The sequence below is a fragment of the Nannospalax galili genome, unplaced genomic scaffold (genome assembly GCF_000622305.1).
Source record: "Nannospalax galili isolate Female #2095 unplaced genomic scaffold, S.galili_v1.0 scaffold225, whole genome shotgun sequence".
NCBI lineage: Eukaryota > Metazoa > Chordata > Mammalia > Rodentia > Spalacidae > Nannospalax > Nannospalax galili.
In genome coordinates this window covers 129,009-151,339 of record NW_008352653.1, presented here as the reverse complement: position 1 = coordinate 151,339, position 22,331 = coordinate 129,009, and the positions used below count along the sequence as shown (strand labels likewise).

Sequence of the window (22,331 nt, the reverse complement as noted above, 5' to 3'; positions counted from 1 at the left end):
TCAGGGCAGAAACCTGGAAGCAGGAGCTGGAGCACAGGCCATGGAGGAACTTCCGCTGCTTACTGGCTTGCTCCCCTGGCCCCTTCTCAGCCTGCTTTCTTAGGCAACACAGGCCCACCTGCCCAGGGGTGGTACCACCCACAGTGGGCTGGGCCCTCCCACATCACTCATCAAGAAGATGCCCTCAGACATGGCCACAGGCCAGTCCAATAGAGGAAATTCCCCAATTGAGGCTCCCTCAACTCAGGTGTGTCAAGTTGACACTAAAGCTGTCCAGCACACCCACCCATGGCTCAGGCACCATTGCAGAAGAGGGGGTGGAAAGATTGTAAGAGGCAGGGTTGATCCATGAACATAGGGAAACAGGCTTTCAAGCCACTGGAAGCTTGCTCATGTGAACATGCAACAATGATGGTGTCAAGCACAGGATCCATGTCAATTCAATCAGACAAGGACCCAGAGTGGAGCAAGGGGAATAGGTGGCAGGCTGACCCTAGCCTGGAAACTGCTGGAGATTCATTACTGCTGGGTGAGGAAGAGTAGACTTTCCTTAAGATCTCTAGATAGGCTGATTAGACTCCAATGGATGAACTTGCACTGAAGGACATCTAGGTACAAATGGTTGACCAGATGAGACTTAACATTTATGGTGGAATGCATGAGTTCCGGCAGGGGAGTCTAAATTTGATTAAGAACTGTTGTATGAAATAAATGTACAAAAGCTCAACAAAAATATTAAACAGAAAAAAGAACAGATATATACAGGAAATGAAAACAAAAGTAAAATAAAGCAAAAATTTTTTTAAAATAAAGTAACTAGGGGCTGGAGAAATGGCTCAGCAGTTAAGAGCACTGACTACTTTTGCAGAGGACCGGAGCTTGATTCCCAATACCTGCATGGCAGTTAACAACCATTCGTAACTCCAGCTCCAGGGAAATCTGACACCTTTTTCTGACCTCCGAGGGCACTGCATGACATGGGTACACTTACCACATGCAGGCAATACACTCATACACATAAAATAAAAATAATAAGAGTGAAATGAAATATAACTAAAAAAGCAAATTTAAAATGAGTAACCACAGAAAAAGATAAGCAAGTGAAGTGACAGGTAAACTACATTGATTTTACATTGTATCCCATAAATGTACACAATTATCATTTGTCTATTTAAAATAATGTTAATTTTTCAAGGATTAAAAAATTACCTATTATTACTAGCTACCTGAAACACTAACAATCTCTTTCATAGTCTATCTCTAGGCCCTCAGCCATATAAGAAGTCATTCACACTCTGATTCTACCTCGAATTCCTTACTTATTTATCCTTTTTTTTATTGAGACAGGGTCTCATTATACAGCCCTGGCTGGCCTTGAGTCTACCTCTGCCTCCTGAGTGCTGGGATTAAAGGTATGTGCCACTACACCTGGTCTTATCCTCTTATTTTGTACTTTTTTTTGGGGGGGGGTTGTGGGATAGGGTTTTATTATGCAACCCAGAATGGCCTCTAATTTATGATCCTCCTGCCTTGACCACCCAAGTGCTGGGATTAAAGGTGTGCACCACCACACCCAGCTCATCATTTCTTAATTTATATTATTCTACTCGTAGAAATATAAACTCTCTGAGGATAGCAAACACTTCTTACTCATCATTGAATTCCTTGCAATTTCTAACATAAAAATTACAACAGGGACTCAAATACTTTGTTGAACTATATATTGAATACCCTTTCATAAGTGGGCTTCTAAAAGTATAATAACCCTTCAAAGCCTTTTACTCAAGCTCTATTGTCCAACTTTGAAAATTAAGACACATTTAATTCTAAAATTTTACTACGAACAAAGATGATATATCTATATTTTCCCCAAAACAAATATAGAACATTTTATATGACCCCAATAGAGTTCAAGTACATAGTATAAATCTAAATTATCTTACTGTTATTTTTAAATTAACACTGTTGTACAAGACTAACCCATAATGGGGAGGAAGGTTTGTTTATCTTTATTTTCTTTCCTTTCCCCAGAGCCTTGTGCATATTAAGTAGTAAGCGGTCTACCACTGAACTACATCCCTTTTCCCACAAATAAACTGAACTAAGTAAGTCAATTTTATCAACTTCAACATGAAATGTGGCAATTTCTAAAGTAAAATGAACAGTTATACATACACTGGTTACTTTCCGGTATATTTGAGCTGCATTCTGGCATTCAGAATATGGATACTCCGAAGTAGCCATTTCTAGCATACACATTCCAAAAGCATAGACATCTACAGATTCATCATAGTGCTCTTCATACATCTCTGGAGCCATAAACTCAGGAGTGCCTACAAAATAATACCACAAGCAATACGTTATTGTTGTTGCTGTTTGGTTTTATGAGACAGGGTCTCCGTATAGTTGCAGCTGGCCTCAAACTTGCTATGTAGACCAGGATGGCCTTGATCTCACAGAGATCTACCTGTCTCTGCCTCCTGAGTGCTGGGATTAAATGTGCATGCCACTATGCCCAGTTTGCCTCAACCGTATTTTTATTAAAGAGAAAAATATATGAATTACGATTCTCTTTCCCATAAAAATTACCTATTAATTTTTTCTCCCAAAAATCAAATCTAAAAGTATAAAATAGCACTTAAAGAATTTCTTAATATTTTGTATTGATGAAGTAACAACTGAAAATGCTCAAGATTAGGTTATGGATTTTAAAACTCTGACTTAAGTCAAGCATGACTTAAGCTCACACTTGCAATCCTAGCACTTAGGAGTTATAGGCAAAAAGGTCAGGAGTTTAAGGTTATTCTCAAGTACATGGCAAGTTCAAGGCCAGCCTGGCCTACATGAAATCCTATCCCTGAATACCAAAGAAAGATAGACAGAGATAAATTTGATTTCACTTCTATCTTTTTTTTAGTGCAAATTTTTGTAAATTAACTTAGTAAACTTTGTTCCTTAAATCCTCAGAATCTTTCAATAATCCCAAATATATTCTACAAAATATATACATTATGATGCATTTGAAATAAGTTAATTTATATATAACAGGTATTTCAAAGCAACTTCACACTTCTGGCAGGAACTGGTAAATTTTTCTGTGACGCACCAGACAGTGACTATTTCAGACTTTTTGTCACACAACTATTCAACTCTGTAGTCCAAAAATACCTACATATAACCTACAACTGAATGGTTGTGGTTGTGTTCCAGTAAAACTTGATTAATAGTTGATTATGTTGGCTCGACGTATAATTACAGCACATGAGGATAAGGAGCTCAAAGTCATCTTCTGCTACATAGTGAGTTTGAGACTAGCCTAGGTTACACAAGACCCTGTCTCAACTCCCCCCACCCCCACACCCCACACACAATAAAACAACAAAACAGGAAGTGGCCCAAATTTGGCTCAAGAACATAGTTGATTCATCTCTGTTCTAGACCTATACAACTGACAAATCTAATACCCAGCCAGGAAACCATAAAACGCTAGTCACCAATGACACTCTTAGCAAATGATGTGCGCATTAAGGTTGCCAGTCCCAGATCACCAATCTTCACAGATCCAGTGGGTCCTGTGATGAAAATGTTGTCGCATTTCAGATCCCGATGAATAATAGGAGGAGTCCTTGTATGCAAGAACTGCAATCCTTTTAAAATTTGCCTGCACCAGCTTCTTAAGACTTTTGGTTTCATGACTTTAAATCGTTTTAAGTACCTATACAAAGAAATAAAAGACCATCTGTAAACAAACATCCTCAGATTATTGTATAAATACCATTAGGAGCGAACTGTCCATTTATGTACTAAGATTGCTCAATTTTTTTTAAAAAAATTGTATTTTATTTACATATGTTTGTGTGTGTGTGTGTGTGTGTGTGTGTGTGTGTGTGCGCATATGTATGTGCAAGCACATTACAGATGCCCATAGAGGCCAGAAGAGGGCATTGGATCTCCTGGAGCAAGAGTTACAGGCAGTTATGAGTTGTTCAGTAGGGGTCTGGGAACCAAACTCAGGTCTTCTGCAAGAACAGCAAGCATTATTAACTGCTGAGTCATCTCCCCAGCACCTAAATTGTTTTCTATTATCTTGTTGCAAAAAAAAAAAAAAAAAGGTTGTCCTCACCAGGCTGGTGGCACACACCGTTACAGAATGGGTACACAGACTCTGGAGGCAGAGGCAGGCGAATCTCTGTCAGTTCGAGGCCAGCCTGTTCTACATACCAAGTTCCAGGCCAGCTGGGGCTACAGGGAGTCCCTGTCTCAAAAATACAAAAAAAAAAAAATGTTGTTCTAAAACCTTATTCTCATTCTCATCTCACATTTCAGGGACTGCAAGACTCAACTCCTCCATCCCACCTCACAATTCCTAAATAAAACTGTTTGAATCTCCCCCAAAAGATATCCTACAAAGTATAACATTTTTAATTCAAAGTAAGCCTAAGAATCATGCCAGAATGTCCTTTTTTTGGAACAAAAACATCATTTTAAAAAAAGAAAGCCCCTCTATACTTCTTAGGAACTACTTACACAGTCACCAGAAGATATGGCTATGAAAATTTTTAGTGCAAAAAGTTAGAACAAAATGCATAGTACACACTTAATTACAACTGATTATATAATGAATTCATACCAAATGAAAAACTGATTATACACAGGACTATAATATAGTATTTATTCATTGCTAGAATTGTAAACTTGGTCAAGCACCCAGCCATTCATTATCTTTGACAAAATAAAATTATACTCTGTATATAATGATTTTCAACTCTCAAATTCTACGCTGTCTCTAAAACATTAACTTTTGGGGTATTTTTTCTTTCTGCTGTTTTTAAGTGTGAACTTGTACACAAATGTGCAGATTCAATGTTCTTGTTACAGACTGAATTAATTTTTATTTTGAAGAAAAAAAGTATTTTTGCATTTTTTTAAAAGACTTATTTTGGTGGCTGGAGAGATGACTCATCAGTTAAGAGCGCTGACTGCTCTTGCAGAGGACCTGGGTTCCATTCCCAGCACCCACATGGTGGCTAACAACTATCCCTAACTCCAGTTCCAGGGGATCCAATATCTTCTTCTGACCTCTACAGGCATTGCATGACACGGGTGCACTTACATACATGTAGGCAATAACTCTCACACATAAAATAAAAATAATTAAAAATATATTATTAAAATAAAATTTTTTATTTTCTTTTTTTTTTATATTTTAAAGCTTGTATTTATTTGTAATCCTTTATGTGTATTAGTGTTTTGCCTGCATGTATATGTACCACATTAAGGAACTGGATGGAGTTAAGAATAGTAAACTGCCATGTGGGTGCAGGGACCTATACTCATGTCTTCAGCAAGAGCAGCAAATGCTGTTAACTGCTAAGCCATCTCTTCAACCCCAAAAGATTTATTCTATTTTTAGTTATGGGTGTATTATATGTGAGGGAGATTAAGCAAGTGTGAATGTGGTTGCCTGTGGAGACCAAAGGCACTGGATCCCTGAAGTTAGCATTGCAGGTGGTACACATAAGTTGCCTGATGTGGGTGCTGGAAAATGAGCTTGGGTCCTCTGTGAGAGTAGAACATGCTCTTAATCATTGAGGCATCACTTCAGTCCTCTTGTGTGTTTTTGAGGCATGGTCTCATGTAGCCCAGGCTGGCCTTGAACTAGCCATGTGCTAAGAATGATTCTGAACTTCTAATCCTCTTGCATCTACCCTGCAAGTGCTGGGATTAAAAGTTATGAACCATCCTGCCCAGTTTTATGTGGTACAGGGGCCAAACTCAGGGTTTCATGCATGCTAGTTGAGTATTCTACCAACTGAGCTACATGCCTAGCTACTAAAACACCAACTTCTCAGCACTAACAAACTACATTAAAATCTTGATTGTTTAATTTACCTGAAACAGACTCTACAAATTCTTTTTTTTTTTTTTCCTCTTCTTTTTCTGTAGTACTGGGGACAGAACCCAGGGTCTTGTACTGGTAAGTGCTATACCACTGAACTATATCCCCAGCCCCTCTACAAACCCTTAAATCAAAAGTTTATAAACAACTTTTATGACTCATTAAAATGACTTCCAAATAAAACTCAATTGGTACTATCAGAGTCATCAGAGTCAACTTACGTCTTTAAGGTTCCTGATGTCATTAGTTCAGTCACTAATACAATACATTTCTTTCCTTTTAATATAGACTCCCAGGAATCATAAAATCGAACTATATTGGGATGCTGGAGTCCTTTCAACATCTCTGCTTCTTCTTTGAACCTTTGCTGCTCAGCTTTGGTTAACTTGCGATCCTAAAGTGGAAGAACAAACCCCAAATTAATACCAGAGAAATTTCCATGACAATTATAATAGCTCAACCGCATGCTTTATTATACACATAATATATATATATGTATATATATACACACATATATATATCTTTCACCTACCAATTCTTTTTTCAAGATTTAGAGAATCACTGGTATCCTTTCTTAATTCAAGGAGGCAACACAACTATTGTTACATTTCATAACTATGCTATAAACACACCTACATAATACATCTATCAGTGGTAAAGTAATTACATTATCTCAATACAAATTAACAAAAAGTAATAAAAGATAAAAGAGCAACATTTCCTTAAGAAATCCTTGAGTTTTTTAAAATTATTTTTATTTTTTTATTTTTATTTTATGTGTACGCGTGTATTGCCTGCATGTAGGTAAGTGCACCCGTGTCGTGCAATGCCCACAGAGGGCCGAAGAGGCTGTCGGATCCCCTGGACTGGAGTTATGGACAGTTGTTAGCTGCCATGTGGGTGCTGGGATTTGAACCTGGGTCTTCTGCAAAAACAACCAATGTTCTTAACCACTGAGCCATCTCTCCAGCCCCATAAATCCCTGATCTAAAAGATCTATAATGTCAGGACAAGAATAGTCATAAGATACCTAGACAGTTATTCCAGTTTATTTTCCAAATGAAACTGATCTGTTTCCAGATAAATGTATTGGCCTACTAACTAATGAAAAATCTTCAAATAGGCGCTGGACCTCTAATCTGCTATATTAAATGCTAGAAGTCATGGGAGCAATGATTACTGAATTCTAAAGAGAAGGACTATGATCCTAAAATTCTGAAGTCAGACAAGCTATCAATTAAACAAGGAAAAACACCTATATTTCTAAAATGGGGACAGAGAAAGCATACCATCCCACACACCCTTTCTGGAAATATTACTCAAAGACATTCAATAAAAAATGTTGTAAGGGGCTAGAGAGATGGTTCTGCTGTTAAGAGAGCACTTGTTGGTCTTTCAGAGGATCCAGGTTTAGTTCTCAGCACCCACATAGTGGCTGACAACCATCTGTAACTCCAGTTCCAGGGGATATGATGCCCTGTCCCAGCACTTTGTAGGCACTGCACACATGCAGTACACTTATATACATGCAGACAAAATACTCAAATACATAAAATTTAAAAAATAAATCTTTTATAGGCTAATAGGGCTGGGCACATAACTTTAATTTCAGCATTCAGATGGCAGAGGCAGGCAGATCTATGTGAATTCAAGGATAACATGTCTACATAGCAAGTTCCAGGCCAGCCAGGGAAACACAGTGAGACCTTGTCTCAAAAAAAATGTGCCCAAATAAAGTCATTAGAAGAACAAAATGTTAGATAGAGTGGTGGTATGTAGCCCATTCTGGCCTTGAATTTATGATCTTCCTACCTCAGCCTCTCAAGTTCTGGGATTACAGGTGTGCAACCACCGTATACTAAATTCTTTAATCCATCTTGAATTCGTTGCTATATCTGCAAAAATTTTCTTCAAGATGATTAATCACTTGTGCTAGCATCATGTAAACTAATATTCATAATGACTTGAAGAACACAGTTCTCCTTCAAAGAGTGCACCGTGTTGTACATGCCTGTCGCCCAAGCAACCAGGAAACTGAGACAGGAAGATCAAGAGTTAGAAGTCAGTCTGAGTTACATGGTATGACTGTCTCAAAAAAACAAACGAAAATATAAGATGTCTACAGTACTGTACATACTATACAGTATTGTGTGTTCATTTATCTTAGGCTCTACTTTATTCTACCAATCTATTCTCATGTCAGTTACCACACCATATGAATTCAAGTGGATTCTAGTATGTTTAATAATGGAAGAAATGTTGCTTATCATTTTCTTCACTATTCATCTACTTACATCCCAGCACTTGGAAGGCAAAGGCAGGCAGATCTCTGTGAGTTCAAAGCCAGCCTGTTCTACATAGCAAGTTCCAGGCCAGCTGGGGCTACTGGGAGACCCTGTCTCAAAAAAACAAAAAAAATCTATTAGAATGCTAATTAGAATTATACATACATATATATGTATATAAATAAATTTGGGGAAAACTTATGTAAAAGTCATCTAAATCAGCCAGACATGGTAGCATGTACCTGTAGTCAAAGCAACTTGGGCAGCTGGGTAAGATTTCTTAAGCCAAGGAGTTCAGGGTTAGCCTCAGCAATATAAATATAAGCCACTTGAAAATGATATATAACATAACCAGTTGATCAGAGCTTCAATAGTACTTGGGGGCGGTGTGTGATACTCTCTCGGCTCTTTTTTCTGAACATCATGCTTATTTTTAAATTTACATTTGGCAAAACTTACTCTTCTGGTGTATAGTTCCATGAGTTTCAACAAATACATATTTATAATCACCACCACACTCTTTTAGCTACCAGTTCTATTGCTTCCAAAATATTCTCCTGTGCTGTCTCTTCATCGTCAAACTCTCTCTTCACTCTTACAACATGGAAACCACTGATCTATTTATTATCTAATTATGACCATCCCATAAACTCTTGTAGATGTAATAGACAGTAATCTACTGTCTACATCACTCAGCATAATGTGTTTTAGATTGATCCATACTGTTGCAAGTATCAATAGTCTGTTGTTCTTAATTATGTAGTATTCCATCAATGAATTAATGTACCAGACTATGGTATATTGCTCAGATTAAGGACAGATGGTGGTTTCAACTTTGGACCAATTTTAAAGGTGCTATAAATATTCATGCATAAGTTTTCATGTGAGCTTAAGTTTTTTTAGGTAAATACTTCAGGTGGGACTTATGAGTACCCTAGTACATTTCTTTTCTTTTTGTTATTTGGCTGGGGATTTTCCCTTTGTTTTGTTTTGTTCCAACGCTGTGGACCAAACCCAGGGCCCTGCCCATGCAAGGCAAGAACTCACCACTTAGGTACTACATCCACAGCCTTAGGAAAGCATATGTAACTTTACAATAAATTGATAAAGTACTCTCATGAATAACATATGAAAAGTAAAAAATAAATGTAAAATTGAAATACTGAACCACTAGTACTTCAAGAGAAGCAAAATAAAAATTCAGTATGTGGGAGCTGGAGTGATGGCTCAGCAGTTAAGAGCATAGGCTGCTCTTGCAGAGGACCTGGGTTCAATTCCCAGAACCCAAATAGCAACTAACAATCATCCGTAACTCCAGTTCCAGGGGAATCTGATGCCCTCTGTTGGCCTCTGCAGGCATTACATGACATGAATGCACTTACATACATGTAGGCAATACACTCATACACACAGAAAATAAAAATATTTTAAAACATCAATATGTGTGAATTTCGCTGTCTGCAACATCCTCACCATGTACCTACCAGTACAGTAGGTATTTTTGTTTGTTGGGGTTTTTAAAGCTATTTTAATAGATATATTAAAACCAGATTATAAGGTTTTAATTAACAATGTTGACCCATACATACAACTTCTTTGGTAAAATGTGTCTAATTCTTTTTTGGTTTGGGTAATGCTGGGGGCTCGAACCAAGGACCACAGTTCATCATTTCTTGCTAGGCAAATGCTCAGTACCTGAACTACATCCCCCAATCTTTGTTCAAATCTCTAGTTCATTTTCACTGGATTATTTGAATTTGTTGTTGAGTAAAGTTCTTTATATATGCTAATATAAAATCTCTCCCATATAAATGATTTTAAAATATTCTTTTATTTGGTGGGTAGATATTGAAACAGAGTCTCCCTGTAGCCCCAGCTGGCCTAGAACTCACTAGGTAGACTAGGATGGCTGTGATCTCATAGAAGTCCACCTGCCTCTGCCTCCCAAGTGCTGGTATTAAAGGCATGTGCCACTAAGTCTGGCTGAAATATTCTTTAGTTTTGATGAAGCCAAATTTGTGTTTTTTTCTCTTATGGATCATACTTTTGTTATATACATTAAGACCTTATTTAACTAAAGATCACAAAATTTTTCTCATTTTTTCCTCTCATTTTATTTAAAGGTCTGTAATATAGTTTGAGTAAATTTTTGTGTAAGCTGTGAGATTTAAGTTGAGGTTCATTTCTTAATGTATTAACATCTAATTATTCCATCATTGCTTATTGAGAAGACCATTCCTTCCACACTGAATTACCACTGAAGTTCTTAAAGTCACTTGTTTAAGGTTTAATTCTGCAATTAGCTATGTTCCACTTATCTGTGTTTCCAATCTCTTTCCAAGTATCATAAATGTTTCAATTACTATATTAAAGCCTGGAAACCAGTTAAAATGAATTCTTCTACTTTTATCAAAATTTTTTTGGTTATCCTATTCTCTATTAGTATTCATTTGTACAATGGCAAGTCAGCATAGAAAGAATGATTTAAAAATTTTTTGATTTATTTTATGTATGAGTGTATGTATGCACCTAAGTCATGCAATGTCTGTGGAGGTTGGAAGAGGGCATTGGATTCCTGGAACTGGAGCTACGGATGGCTGTTAGTTACCATGTGGGTGCTGGGAATTGAACCTGGGTCTTCTGCAAAAGCAGCCAGTGCTTTTAACCACTGAGCTCCGAAAGAATTTTTTTTAAAAAAAATTATTTTTATTTTATGTGTATGTTTGAGTGCCTGTATGTATGTATGTGCACCTTATGTATGCTTTGTGCCTGTAGAAGCCAGAAACAGGCACTGAATCCCTGGAACTGCAGTTAAATGGGGTTGTGAGTCACCATGTGAGTGCTGGGAATTAACTCATGTCCTCTGCAAGAATAGAAAGCTCTCTTAATAACAGAGCCATCTCTTTAGCCCTGAAAGAATTTTTTCAAACTTTTTAAATCTTCCAATAGAGCCTTCAACCCAACCAATTCATCTATTTAGGTCTTTGACTTCTTTCATCAGTATGTTCTAGTTTCCAACACATAGATTCTGTACATCATTCTGTAATATGTATACTATTATAAAAGATACTTAAATTGATTTCTAATTACCTTTATTTATTTATTATTTGAGACAGAGTCTCCCTGTAACCCTAGCTGGTCTAGAACTTACTATGCAGACCAGGCTGTCCTCCATCTCACAGAGATCTGCCTGCCTCTTGAGTACCTTTTTAAAATATCTTTTATAATTTTTAGTTTACATATATGAGTGTATTGCCTGTATGTATGTGAGTGCACCTGTGTTGTGCAATGCTGTGGATTCCCCTGGAACTGGAGTTAAGGACGGTTCGTAGCCGCCATGTAGGTGCTGGAATCGAACCCGGGTCCTCTGCAAGAGCAATCAGTGCTCTTAACTGCTGAGTCATCTCTCTAGCCCCTGATTATCTTTTTTAAAACATTTTTTACAGCTAATGAAATGATCTACATGATCATTTTCATATTTTAACATGTCAAGTTGTATTGATTAAACATTTTTATTATTTTTATTTTATGTATACGAGTGTTTTGCCTGCATGTATGAATGAGCACCACAGGCATGCAGTGGCCATAGAGGCCAGAAGAAAGCATCATATCCCCTGGGAACTGGAGTTACAGAAGGTTGTTAGCCACCAGATGGATGGTGGAAACTGAATCTGGGTCCTCTGGAAGAACAGCAAGTGCTCTTAATGGCTGAGCCACCTCTCTAGCCCAAATTGCATTGATCTTAAAACACTGGACAATACTGGTATTCCTGAGAAAACAACGTATAGTCATCGTGTGCTAGCCTCCTTTTTTATGTGTGTATATGCACATGCACTAGATAGCTTTGGTGTCAACTTGACACACCTGGGTTGGGGGAGCCTCAACTGGGGAAGTGCTTTCATTGGACTAGCCTGTGGCCGTGTCCATGGGGCATCTTCTTGATTGTTGAGTGATGTGGGAGGGCCCAGCCCACTGTGGGTGGTGCCACCCCTGGGCAGGTGGGTCTGTGTTGCATAAGAAAGCAGGCTGAGCCAGTGGAGCAAGCCAGTAAGCAGAGTTCCTCCATGGCCTGTGCTCTAGCTCCTGCCTCCAGGTTCCTGCCCTGAGTTCCTAGGCTCCCTGATGAACTGTGACCTGGGAGATGTAAATTGAATAAACCCTTTCCTCCCCAAGTTGGAAGTTGTCAGAGTGTTTTGTCACAGCAATGGAGAAACAAACTAGGACAGTGTGTGTATGTGTGTGTGTGTTTGTGTGTGTGTGTGTGTGTGTGTGTGTGTGTGTGTAGATATGCCTGTGCTACGACATCTGTGTGAAGGTCAGAGGACAAGCTAGTTGTCAATCCTCAACTTCCACATTGAGACATGGTCTGTTCACAGCTGTGTATTCCAGGATAGCCTGTGAATTTCCATGGACTTACCTATCTATATCTCCCATCTCCCTGTAGAAGCCCTGGAATTATAGACATGCATTCCCATGCTTGCCTTTCACATGGGTTCTGGAGATCTAAACTCTGGTCTTCAAGCTTCAATGGCAAGCCATTTAGCCACTAAGCCATGCCCCCAGCCCTCTTATCTTTTAAACATACTATTTGATTCTGATATTCTAATATTATTATTCTAATATTACACTGAACATTTTTCATCTATATTTGTGGGGAATACTGGTTTATAGTTTTCTTTTTAAACACTTTTTTTTACATTTATTTATGTGTGTTTGAGTGTATGTATGTGGGCACATAAGGCACAGCATGCATGTGAAGGTCAAAGGATACTCAGAAGAGTTGGTTGTTTCCTTCCACCTTGTGGGTCTTGGGGATCAAACTCAGGTTGCTAGGCTTGGAGGCAAGTGTGTTTACTCACTGACCCAGTTCTCCAGCTGTCATAGTTTTCTTATGTCTTTATCTGCTTTTGGCATCACAAGGGTTGGATTCTGATTTACTTCTTGCTCTGCTATTTTGAGGCAATCACTACTCCGGGAAAGTTAGTATAATGAAGCCTTAGGCCTCTGGTTTGTCATTCTATATCAGAAAAGGAATTGGAGACTTATATTTTCCAGGAATATATTTTACCATTAACAGAAAAAAAATAAATTTCTTTCTTGTATTTGTACTATTCTATTTTTTGACTTTATTGATTTTTGCTAAACTAGCAATATTAAAAAATAAAGTACTAACAGTCATCACTGATTTTCAGAAAAACAGATTTACCATCTCAGAGCTTAGAAGACTATTTACTAGGTTTTGTTTTTGTTTTTAAGAAATTGTTTAAAGCCGGGCATGGTGGCACACACCCTTAGTCCCAGTACTCAGAGGCAGAGGCAGGTGGATCTCTGTCAGTTCAAGGACAGCCTTGTCTACACAGTGAGTTCTATCTAGGCCAGCAAAAAAGAAATTATCTAATATTAATTTCCATATATACACATATTATTATTACTTTCTCATTAAGAGTAGCTGCAAGTGGGGCTGAAGAGATGGCTCAGTGGTTAAAAGAACTAGGTGGACCTGGGCTCACACATGAGTTCCCAAGACACACATGAGAGCTAACAACTGCCCATAACGCCAGTTCCAGGGGATCGAACATCCTCTCTGGCCTCCACAGGCACTGCACACACAGGTGCAAAAAGGGATTTTCATTATAAATTAAAAAAAAAATAGAATGTCTTTCTACCCTATTTCATCCTTTGACTCTAAATATCAAAAGTAATCACAATTAGGAGTAAACAACTTTATAAAATTAGAACTGGTGTCACCAATTTCTGGATGAAAATTCACTAAAAAGGCAGGGCCAATACCTTTAAAATTTTATTTGTAATTCAGGGAGTAGACAATAAGCCTGTTAAAACTAGTGCCAAAATTCAGAGGTAAATACTTTCAATAGAGCTTTCAGACACTATTGTAATCTTATAATCATACAGAGACTCACAAACACGCTACAATATTAGTGACAACTATTGTGATAGAATAACTTTCACCTACAATCAATGAGGAGAATTCTTAGTGTAAGAAAGGCAAGCTGCACCAGATGTGGTGGCGCACACCTTTAATCACAGCATCGGGAGGCAGAGGCAGGTAGATCTATGTGAGATTGAGGTCAGCTGATCTACATAGTGAGTTCCAGGCTAGCTGAGTCTACAGGGCAGGTGATTTCCAGGCTAGCTGAGACACTGTCTCAAAAAAAAGGAAAGAAAATGGAAAAAAAAATAGGCAAGATGAGCCACAAAAGGCAAACTAGAGAGCAGTTACAGCTAATGGAGCCATATAACATAGCACCATTAAAATTCCAGTTTAAAGCCAGTGCTACTTGTACTGAGAAGGCTGAGGTAGGAGAATGATAAGTTCTGAGGTCAGCCCAGGCTACATGCTGTCTCAAAAAAAAATCTAGCCTATGGAAATGATTCCTAAATACTGCTGTCTCAAATTAAGATCATTTGAAAGAGCATCAAAAATAAAAGTTTTAATATTATATTAATTTGTATGGCTGGTAAGTAGCTATAAAATTCAAAACAACCTGGGGTTGGATAGATGGTTCAGTGGTTAAAGGCACTGGCTACTCTTCCAGAGGATTCAGGTTCGGTTTCCAGTACCCACTTCTCAGCTAACAACTGTCAGTAGCTCCAGTTCCAGAGGATATGGTGCCATCATCTGATCTCCCTGGGTTTGCACACATATAGTGCACTTACATGCATACAAGCAAAACACTCAGACACATAAAAAATAAAAATTCAAATTAACCAAACAGATTTCAACTACTCCACAGTACCTTAAAAAGAAATATTTTTTAATGAATGTTACTAAACATTTAATCAATTATAATTCATGGAATAGTAAAAAATATTTTTACATAAAACCTTTCCTGAGACATGGAATAATATCAACATGATTGACCAGCGTATGTATTTATAGAAGATAAGAAAGATATTTTTAAAGAGAATGACTGGACAAAGCCAGCCTCCAGGGCATCCTGTTCTAGCAGAGCCATCTAGGGAAGTGTTTTCCCAGGTTCAGCCTGAAGGCACAGTTTGCTGAAGCTGTAGAACAAGGGAGACAGGCTACATTTCAAGCTGGTAGATTTTGGCATTATATACATGATGCTGGTTTTTAAGACATGCAAAATGTAAGAGTTAACGTGTTGTGGAGGTTTGTACTAAGGTTCCAGAAAGCTGCTGAGGCTACACAATATGTAGTAGGGTCAGATGCTCTGCATAGAATTCCTGATCAGGCTCTTCATGAAGCTGTGAAGGTGAAGCCTAAGTTGCAGTAGAGACTCCAAGATACTGGAGGTGCTAGAAATGTGAGAGGTCCACTAAGAGGTTATGTATGCTGCAGGCCATCAAGTTGGAGAATCAGGACTACCCAAGACCATTGGAGCCCAGATGAAAAGCTCCTGATACAAGATATAGAGTTGCAGAATTTAGTGTTTGACCTGTTAGGTTTTGGTCTTGCTTTGGTTCAATATTTGTTATATTCCCTTTAGAATTTCAGAATTGGAAAATTTATCATGGACCACTCTATGTTAGAGCCATGTAATTTGCTTTTTTACGTTACAGGGACTCACAGTTAAGAGACTGACTTGAGTCTCTGAAGAGACTTTGGATTTTAGACTCTTACAGACAGACCAAACATTTTGCATTATTAAATACAAGACTTTAGAGGCCAAGGATGTGCTGTATTAAGGTTTAAAAAGTGATGTGTTTAGGTGTCAAATTGACAAGAGTAGACTTGTGATGGTTCATTTTTACTGTCAGACTGATTAGATTAGCAAACACATAGGAGGCGCTAGAGAGATGGCTCAGTGGTTAAGAGCACTAGCTGCTTTTGTAGAGGACTCAAGTTCGGTTCCCAGCACCTACATGGTGCCTAACAACCATAAGTAACTCCAATTCCAGGGGATCTGATGCCCTCTTCTGGCCTCCACAGATATTGCACATCATGGGCATGCTTACATACATATAGGCAAAAAGCTCATACACATTAAAATAAAAATTTAAAAAAAAAAAGAAACACACAGCCAGGTGTGGTGGCACACACCTTTAATCCCAGCACTTGGGAGGCAAAGACAGGTGGATCTCTGTGAGCTCAAGGACAGCCTGGTCTACACAGTGAGTTCCAGGCCAGCTGGAGACCCTTTCTCAAAAAGACCAAAAGAAAAGAAGAAAAGAAAAAAAAAGAAACACACAGGAGGAGCTGGGCATGATGGTGCACATGCCTTTAATCTCAGCACTTGGGAGGCAAAGGCAGGCAGATCTCCGTGTGATGGAGGCCAGCCTAGTTGGTCTACATAGGGAGCTCCAGGTCAGCTGGGGCTACAGGAAGACCCTCTCTCAAAAAAACAAACAGCTAGGTGTGGTGGCACACACCTTTAGTACCAGCACTCAGGAGGCAGAGGCAAGCGGATCTCCGTGGGTTCAAGGCCAGACTGGTCTCCACAGTGAGTTCCAGGCCACCCCCACTACAAGGATACCCTGTCTCTAAAAGACCAAAAACAAAACAAAACAAAAACAACAAAAAAGAGGAACACACAGGATATTAATAAAGCACATCTTTTCATACGTCTGTGAAGATGTTTCTAAATAAGATTAACTGGGCTAGAGAGATAGCTCTGCAGTTAAAAGCGCTCACTGCTCTTCCAGAGACCTGGATTCACTTCCCAGCATCCAAATGATGACTTATAACTATCTGTAACTCCATTTCCAGGGCTCCAACTCCTTATCTTGGCCTTTTCAGGCACACATATGGTGCACATTCAAATATGCAGGCATTCATACACATGATTTACTGGGGGTGGGGGTGGGGTAGGACCAACCCTGAATGTGAGTATAGCATACCATGGGCTGGAGTGTGAACCAAATAAAAAGGGAAAAAAGAGAAAGCCAGATGAGCATCATGTATTCCCCCTTTGTTTGGTTCTCAATTTGTGGAGATGTGAGCAAGGCACCTCCAGCCACCATGTGTAGGAGCTTGTTCCACAACCATGCCTTCCACACCATGATGGAATATATCCCCTGAACCAAGAACAAAAAAAAATTAGAAACATTTCATTTTTTAAAGGTAAACTATGGCCTTATCAGCTATGTCTCTTAATGTAAATAGAACCAGACCAGAGGCTACATGGATCTGTTTCCACAAACATAAAATAATAACAATGACATAAAAGCTGTATTCTAAAATAACTTCTTCAGGTAAGGATGAATACTACAAAGGCTTCAAAATAGTACTTCCAATGTCAGTAAAGATTTCATCTTTCATTTTTTATTTATTTTATATGTATGAGTGTATTGCCTGCATGTATGTAAGTGCATCCATGTCGTGCAATGCCCACAGAGGACAGAAGAGGTTGTTGGATCCCTTGGAACTGGAGTTATGGACAGTTGTTAGCTGCCATGTGGGTGCTGGGATTTGAACCCCAGTCTTCTGCAAGAACAGCCAGTGTTCTTAACCGCTGAGCCATCTCTCCATACTTTTTAAATGGTTTTTTTAAAAAGCATTTTGAGACAGGGTCTCAGCACAGGCTGGTCTCAAATTCCTTATGTGGCCTCCACCTCCTAAATAATGAGATTACAGGCATGCACTACCAGTTCAGCTCAATGACTATTCTTTTTTGTATATTTTATTCATTTATTTTTATTATATGTATATTAGTGTTTTGCCTGCATGTATGTAAGTGCAACCATGCTGTGCAATGCTTGCAGAGGCCAAAAGAGGGTGTCAGATCATCTGGAACTGGAGTTAAGGACAGTTGTTTGCTGCCATGTGGATGCTGGGAACCAAACCCCAGTATTCTGCAAGAGCAGTTGGTGCTCTTCACTGCTGAGCAATCTCTCCAGACCCCTCAATGAATATTCTTGAACATGAACATGGTCACTATTTTACCACAATCACTTATTAAATACTCAAACATGCCCTGTGCATTAAAAGTGTTATCTTGGGGTTGGAAAGATGGTACCGTGGTTAAGAACACTGGTTGTTCTTGGAGAAGACCTGGGTTTGAATCCCAGCACCCACATGGCAGCTAACAATAGTCCGTAACTCCAGTCCCAGGGGATCCGACAGCCTCTTCTGACCTCTGTGGGCATTGCACGACACAAGTGCACTTACCTACATGCAGGGAATACATGCATACACATAAAAAATTTTTAAAAAGTGTTATCTCTAATCCTCTATGGTTTTTGCGGGGGGTGGTCTTTTTTGAGACAGGGTATCCCTATAGTGGGGCTGGCCTAGAACTTACTATGTAGACCAGGCTGGCCTTGAACTCTCAGAGATCCACCTGCCTCTGCTGGGATCAAAGGCGTGCACCACCACGCCTGGCCTCTCTATTTTTTTTAAATCTTTTTTTTTTCCTTTTTCTCTTGCACATTATTTTTCAATTTGTTTTCTCTCTCTCTTCCACTGCTTAAAGTAGAAGTGGAGCAGAAAGGTAAATGCAATGTCAGTAATGCTAACCCTAACTCATACTTTGTTCTACCTGTACCATACTCCTGTGGCCCACCCCTCCTGCCCCTTCTTTTCCCCCACCCTATGTTTTATTTCTTAAGCTGAGTGGTATTCAAATTCCATTGTGTTACTGTTTCTTCTTTTCTCTCTTCAGTGTTGGTGGTGATCAAACCCAGGGACTTGTATATGTGAGGTAAATACTCTACTACCAAGCTATAATCAGGGCCCCAATATTTTTTTATATATCCTAAATGTTTATTGCATTTTTGTTTAACAGAAAAGATTTAAAAAGTCTCCAAAATGTTAAGCTACTTGGTTTGCATAAGGTATCTAAACTGCAAAGGCAACACTGAAAGCTGAACTCTGAATCCCAAGCAATTTTTAATTCATCATCTACCTGTCAGAAATAGGATTCACAGTAGTGACTGAGGATACTTCACTCATAAGTCACTTCCCATGGAGAAATGATGTAACTTAAAACTAAAGCTAAATAAAAGAAACATATTCCAAGGTAATAACAATTTGTCAGTGTTAACATGAATGTATCATACCACAAAATCTCCACAATATAGCTACCCCAAAACACCTGCATAATGACAACACATATGGACTGGGGAAATGATAAAGGGTCCCACCTCTAGATAAAAGACCTACAAGGAATCAATGGATTGTGAGGGAGGGAGAATTAGTTTTCTACAGGGACAAGCTCCTGAGAGGTTATCTAATCACAAGTGGTCAGCCCTAAACACATGTATACACAAGCAGCACTAAATGGACTCAATGCAGTGTGTGTGTGTGTGTGTGTGTGTGTGTGTGTGTGTGTGTGTTATGTGTAACAATAATAATCAAAGAGGACAAGAAATTGAGAGGGAGTAGAAGAGGAGTTGGAGGGGAAGTGGAAGGGGTAGAAATGATGCAAATACAGTACTCATGCAAAAAATTCTCAAAAATTATATCTATCTATCATGTATCATCTATCTATCTATCCATCTGGGCATAAAAGTCACAGCTAGAGAAGCACACTAAAACTCTGAGATAGGAATGATATTACTACCTTATCAATGGTGGTAAAGATACATACTGAGTAGCTAGGGCTATAGTTTGGTGGTAAAGCATTTACCTGGTATGTGTGAAGCCCTGGATTTGACCCCCCAGCACCACACCCCCCAAAAGGATATATCAAAAGGGGGAATAAACCACAATACAAAACCAGGTTCACTTCTCTTGCAAATCTGTTGAACAAAGATATCTTCATCTAGTAGGGACATGGGCATTCACTTCATTTAGTCAGTTTATTGCCTTAGTAGGAAGAAATGCAGGGACAACTAAATCTTTTGTTCTAAATATACTCACCAACACAGTTCCCTATTATAATTTAACTTCCAATGTATCTAGTCTACACTCCACACAGTAACTGTATTTCTTCTTTTTCTAGTATAATAAGCTTATGTCCTACATTTAGAAGCCTGAGTAAAAATGAGTCGGTCTCTCCATATGCCTGACCCGCTCTGGACACTGGCAAAACATGAAGGCCAGCTATTGAACTATGACAACCCAACCATCAATCGGTTATTTAGAGACCAACTCCCAGTAAATGCCAGAGTGACACTGACAATACTGATATTCCTTGAGTTTAGCAGTTCAATGTTGAGTATCTTATTTTAAGCAAAGCCTACTTAAGAAATAATTTTTATTCTTTTTTTTAAATAGTTAAAAGCTATAGGCAATCAACAGATACTGAGGGAGAGAGAGAGTTAGTTTTCTTCAGGGACAAGCTCCCCAATAGTAGTTAGCCCTAAATACAAGTACATACAAGTACCACTAAATGGACTCAGTGCACTATATATACATACATATGTATATGTGTGTATATTTAGGAATGTATATATGTATATGTAACAATAGCAATCAAAGAGGACAAGAAATTGTGAGGGAGTGGGGTAGGGTGAGAAGGGTTGGAGGGGACCAGGGAGGGGTGGAAATAATACAAATACAATACTCATGTATGAAATTCTCGAAAAAAAAATTAAAATTAAAAAACCATAAGAGTTGGGAGTTTTTTTGAGACAGGGTCTTCCTGTAGCCCCAGCTGGCCTGGAACGTGCTATGTAGACCAGGCTGGCCTCTGTCTCACAGAGATCTGCCTGCTTCTGCCTGCAGAGTGCTAGGATTAAAGGTGTGTGCCACCCATGCCCAGCAACACCTGTAGTCTAAGCTACTCAGAATGCTGATGTGGGAAGACCACTTGAGCCTAGGAATTTAAGGCTAGCTTGGGTAAAAAGAGTGAGAAACCAACCATCTAAAAAAAGAGAGGAAGAAAAGATCTCAACAACAGAAAAACAGAGTTGGGCTATAGTTCAGTTGTAGGACATGCTTAAGGATATCATTACCCAGCAACAATAACAAAATGAGACAAATAATCAATGAGAAAATATTTTTTGTTGTTTTTGGTATTTTTGAGACAGGGTCTCAAGCTCTCTACAGAAATCAAGCTGGTTTTGATCTCACAGAGATCTACATGACTCTGTCTTCTGAGTGCTGGGATTAAAAGCATGTGCCACCATGCCTGGCTGTAAATTTATTTTGTGTGTGTGAGTCAAGGATAGTGGCATATGCCTGTAGACCTATTTATTCAGTTGGTGTTGGTAGCTGAACTAGGAGGATGGTTTGAACATAACAGTTCAAGTGTAGTCTCAGCAAGACTCCATTAAAAACATGGTAGCCCTCCAAGCCTTGACTACCCTAGCCCCATTCACCCTCCCATCTCTGCTGCCGTTCTCTCTTCTGAGTTTGGGCCCTGACCCATTCCTTCTCTTGGGGCCCCAGACACCTGGGGAACCAATGCTGCTCCCTGATCCTTTTCATCCAGACCAATGGAGTGCCTTCTCTGGGCCCCAGGAGCTCTGCTTCTGGGCCTGGCCCCACCCTCACCTCCCTCTGCTTCCCTGGGCCTGCAGGACCCAACACAGGCCTCTCTCCGGGGTAAGTCCATTTCGCCCTCTAAGCCTTGACTCCTCCAGCCTCATTTACCCTCCCATCTCTGCTGCCGTCCTCTCCTCTGAGTTTGGCCCCTGCTTCATTCCTTGTCTTGGGGCCCCAGACACCTGGGGAACCAATACTGCTCCCTGAACCTTTTCATCCAGACCAAAGGAGTGCCTTCTCTGGGCACCAGGAGCACTGCTTCTGGGTCTGGCCCCACCCTCAACTCCCTTTGCTTCCCTGGGCCTGCACCACCCACCAGCCTCTTTCTGGGACGCTGGGGCTGACCTTTCCTCTTCTTGATCCTTTGCATCCAGACCAACACAACACCTCAGTGCAGTCCCCAGGAGACCTTGGGGCCTCTTCCTGCCCCATCTGCCTTTGGATCTTTTGGTGGCAGGGCCACCAGCTGCCCTAGACCAGCATCTTTCCTGAGCCAGGCTCCCAGGCCAGTCCAATCCCCAATTCCTGGGGCCAAAATCGCTCCTGGAGGGATCCAGACCTTAGGAGAAAGCCTGAGAGCATCTGATCTTCATCTGACTTGGGCCTCTGTGGGAACTCCTGAAGACAAAAGCAATCTGGCCACTCCAATATAAAATCAAAAGAGAGAACTGGAAGCTTAGAGGAACCAGCTTCTCATGCCCAAAAAGTAAACCACAAAGACACATAAAGTTCACAAAAAGAAGCAGACCTAAACTTGAAGGCCTGAGTCTCACACAAGAATCAGAAACTACAA

General features: G+C 39.5%; 1 protein-coding gene across 3 annotated transcripts in view; it reads right to left on the bottom strand.

Moving 5' to 3' along the window:
- The window catches only part of Wnk3 (WNK lysine deficient protein kinase 3), a 201,598-nt gene that overhangs the window by 145,681 nt on the left and 33,586 nt on the right, over positions 1-22,331 (bottom strand). For all 3 annotated transcript variants that reach the window (XM_029554369.1, XM_029554370.1, XM_029554371.1), the window contains exons 3-5: positions 6,121-6,293; positions 3,495-3,715; positions 2,176-2,333 (exon numbers count right to left, since the gene is read on the bottom strand). In XM_029554369.1, coding sequence (XP_029410229.1) covers positions 2,176-2,333; positions 3,495-3,715; positions 6,121-6,293 — 552 coding nt within the window. The remainder of the gene's footprint in view (positions 1-2,175; positions 2,334-3,494; positions 3,716-6,120; positions 6,294-22,331) is intronic.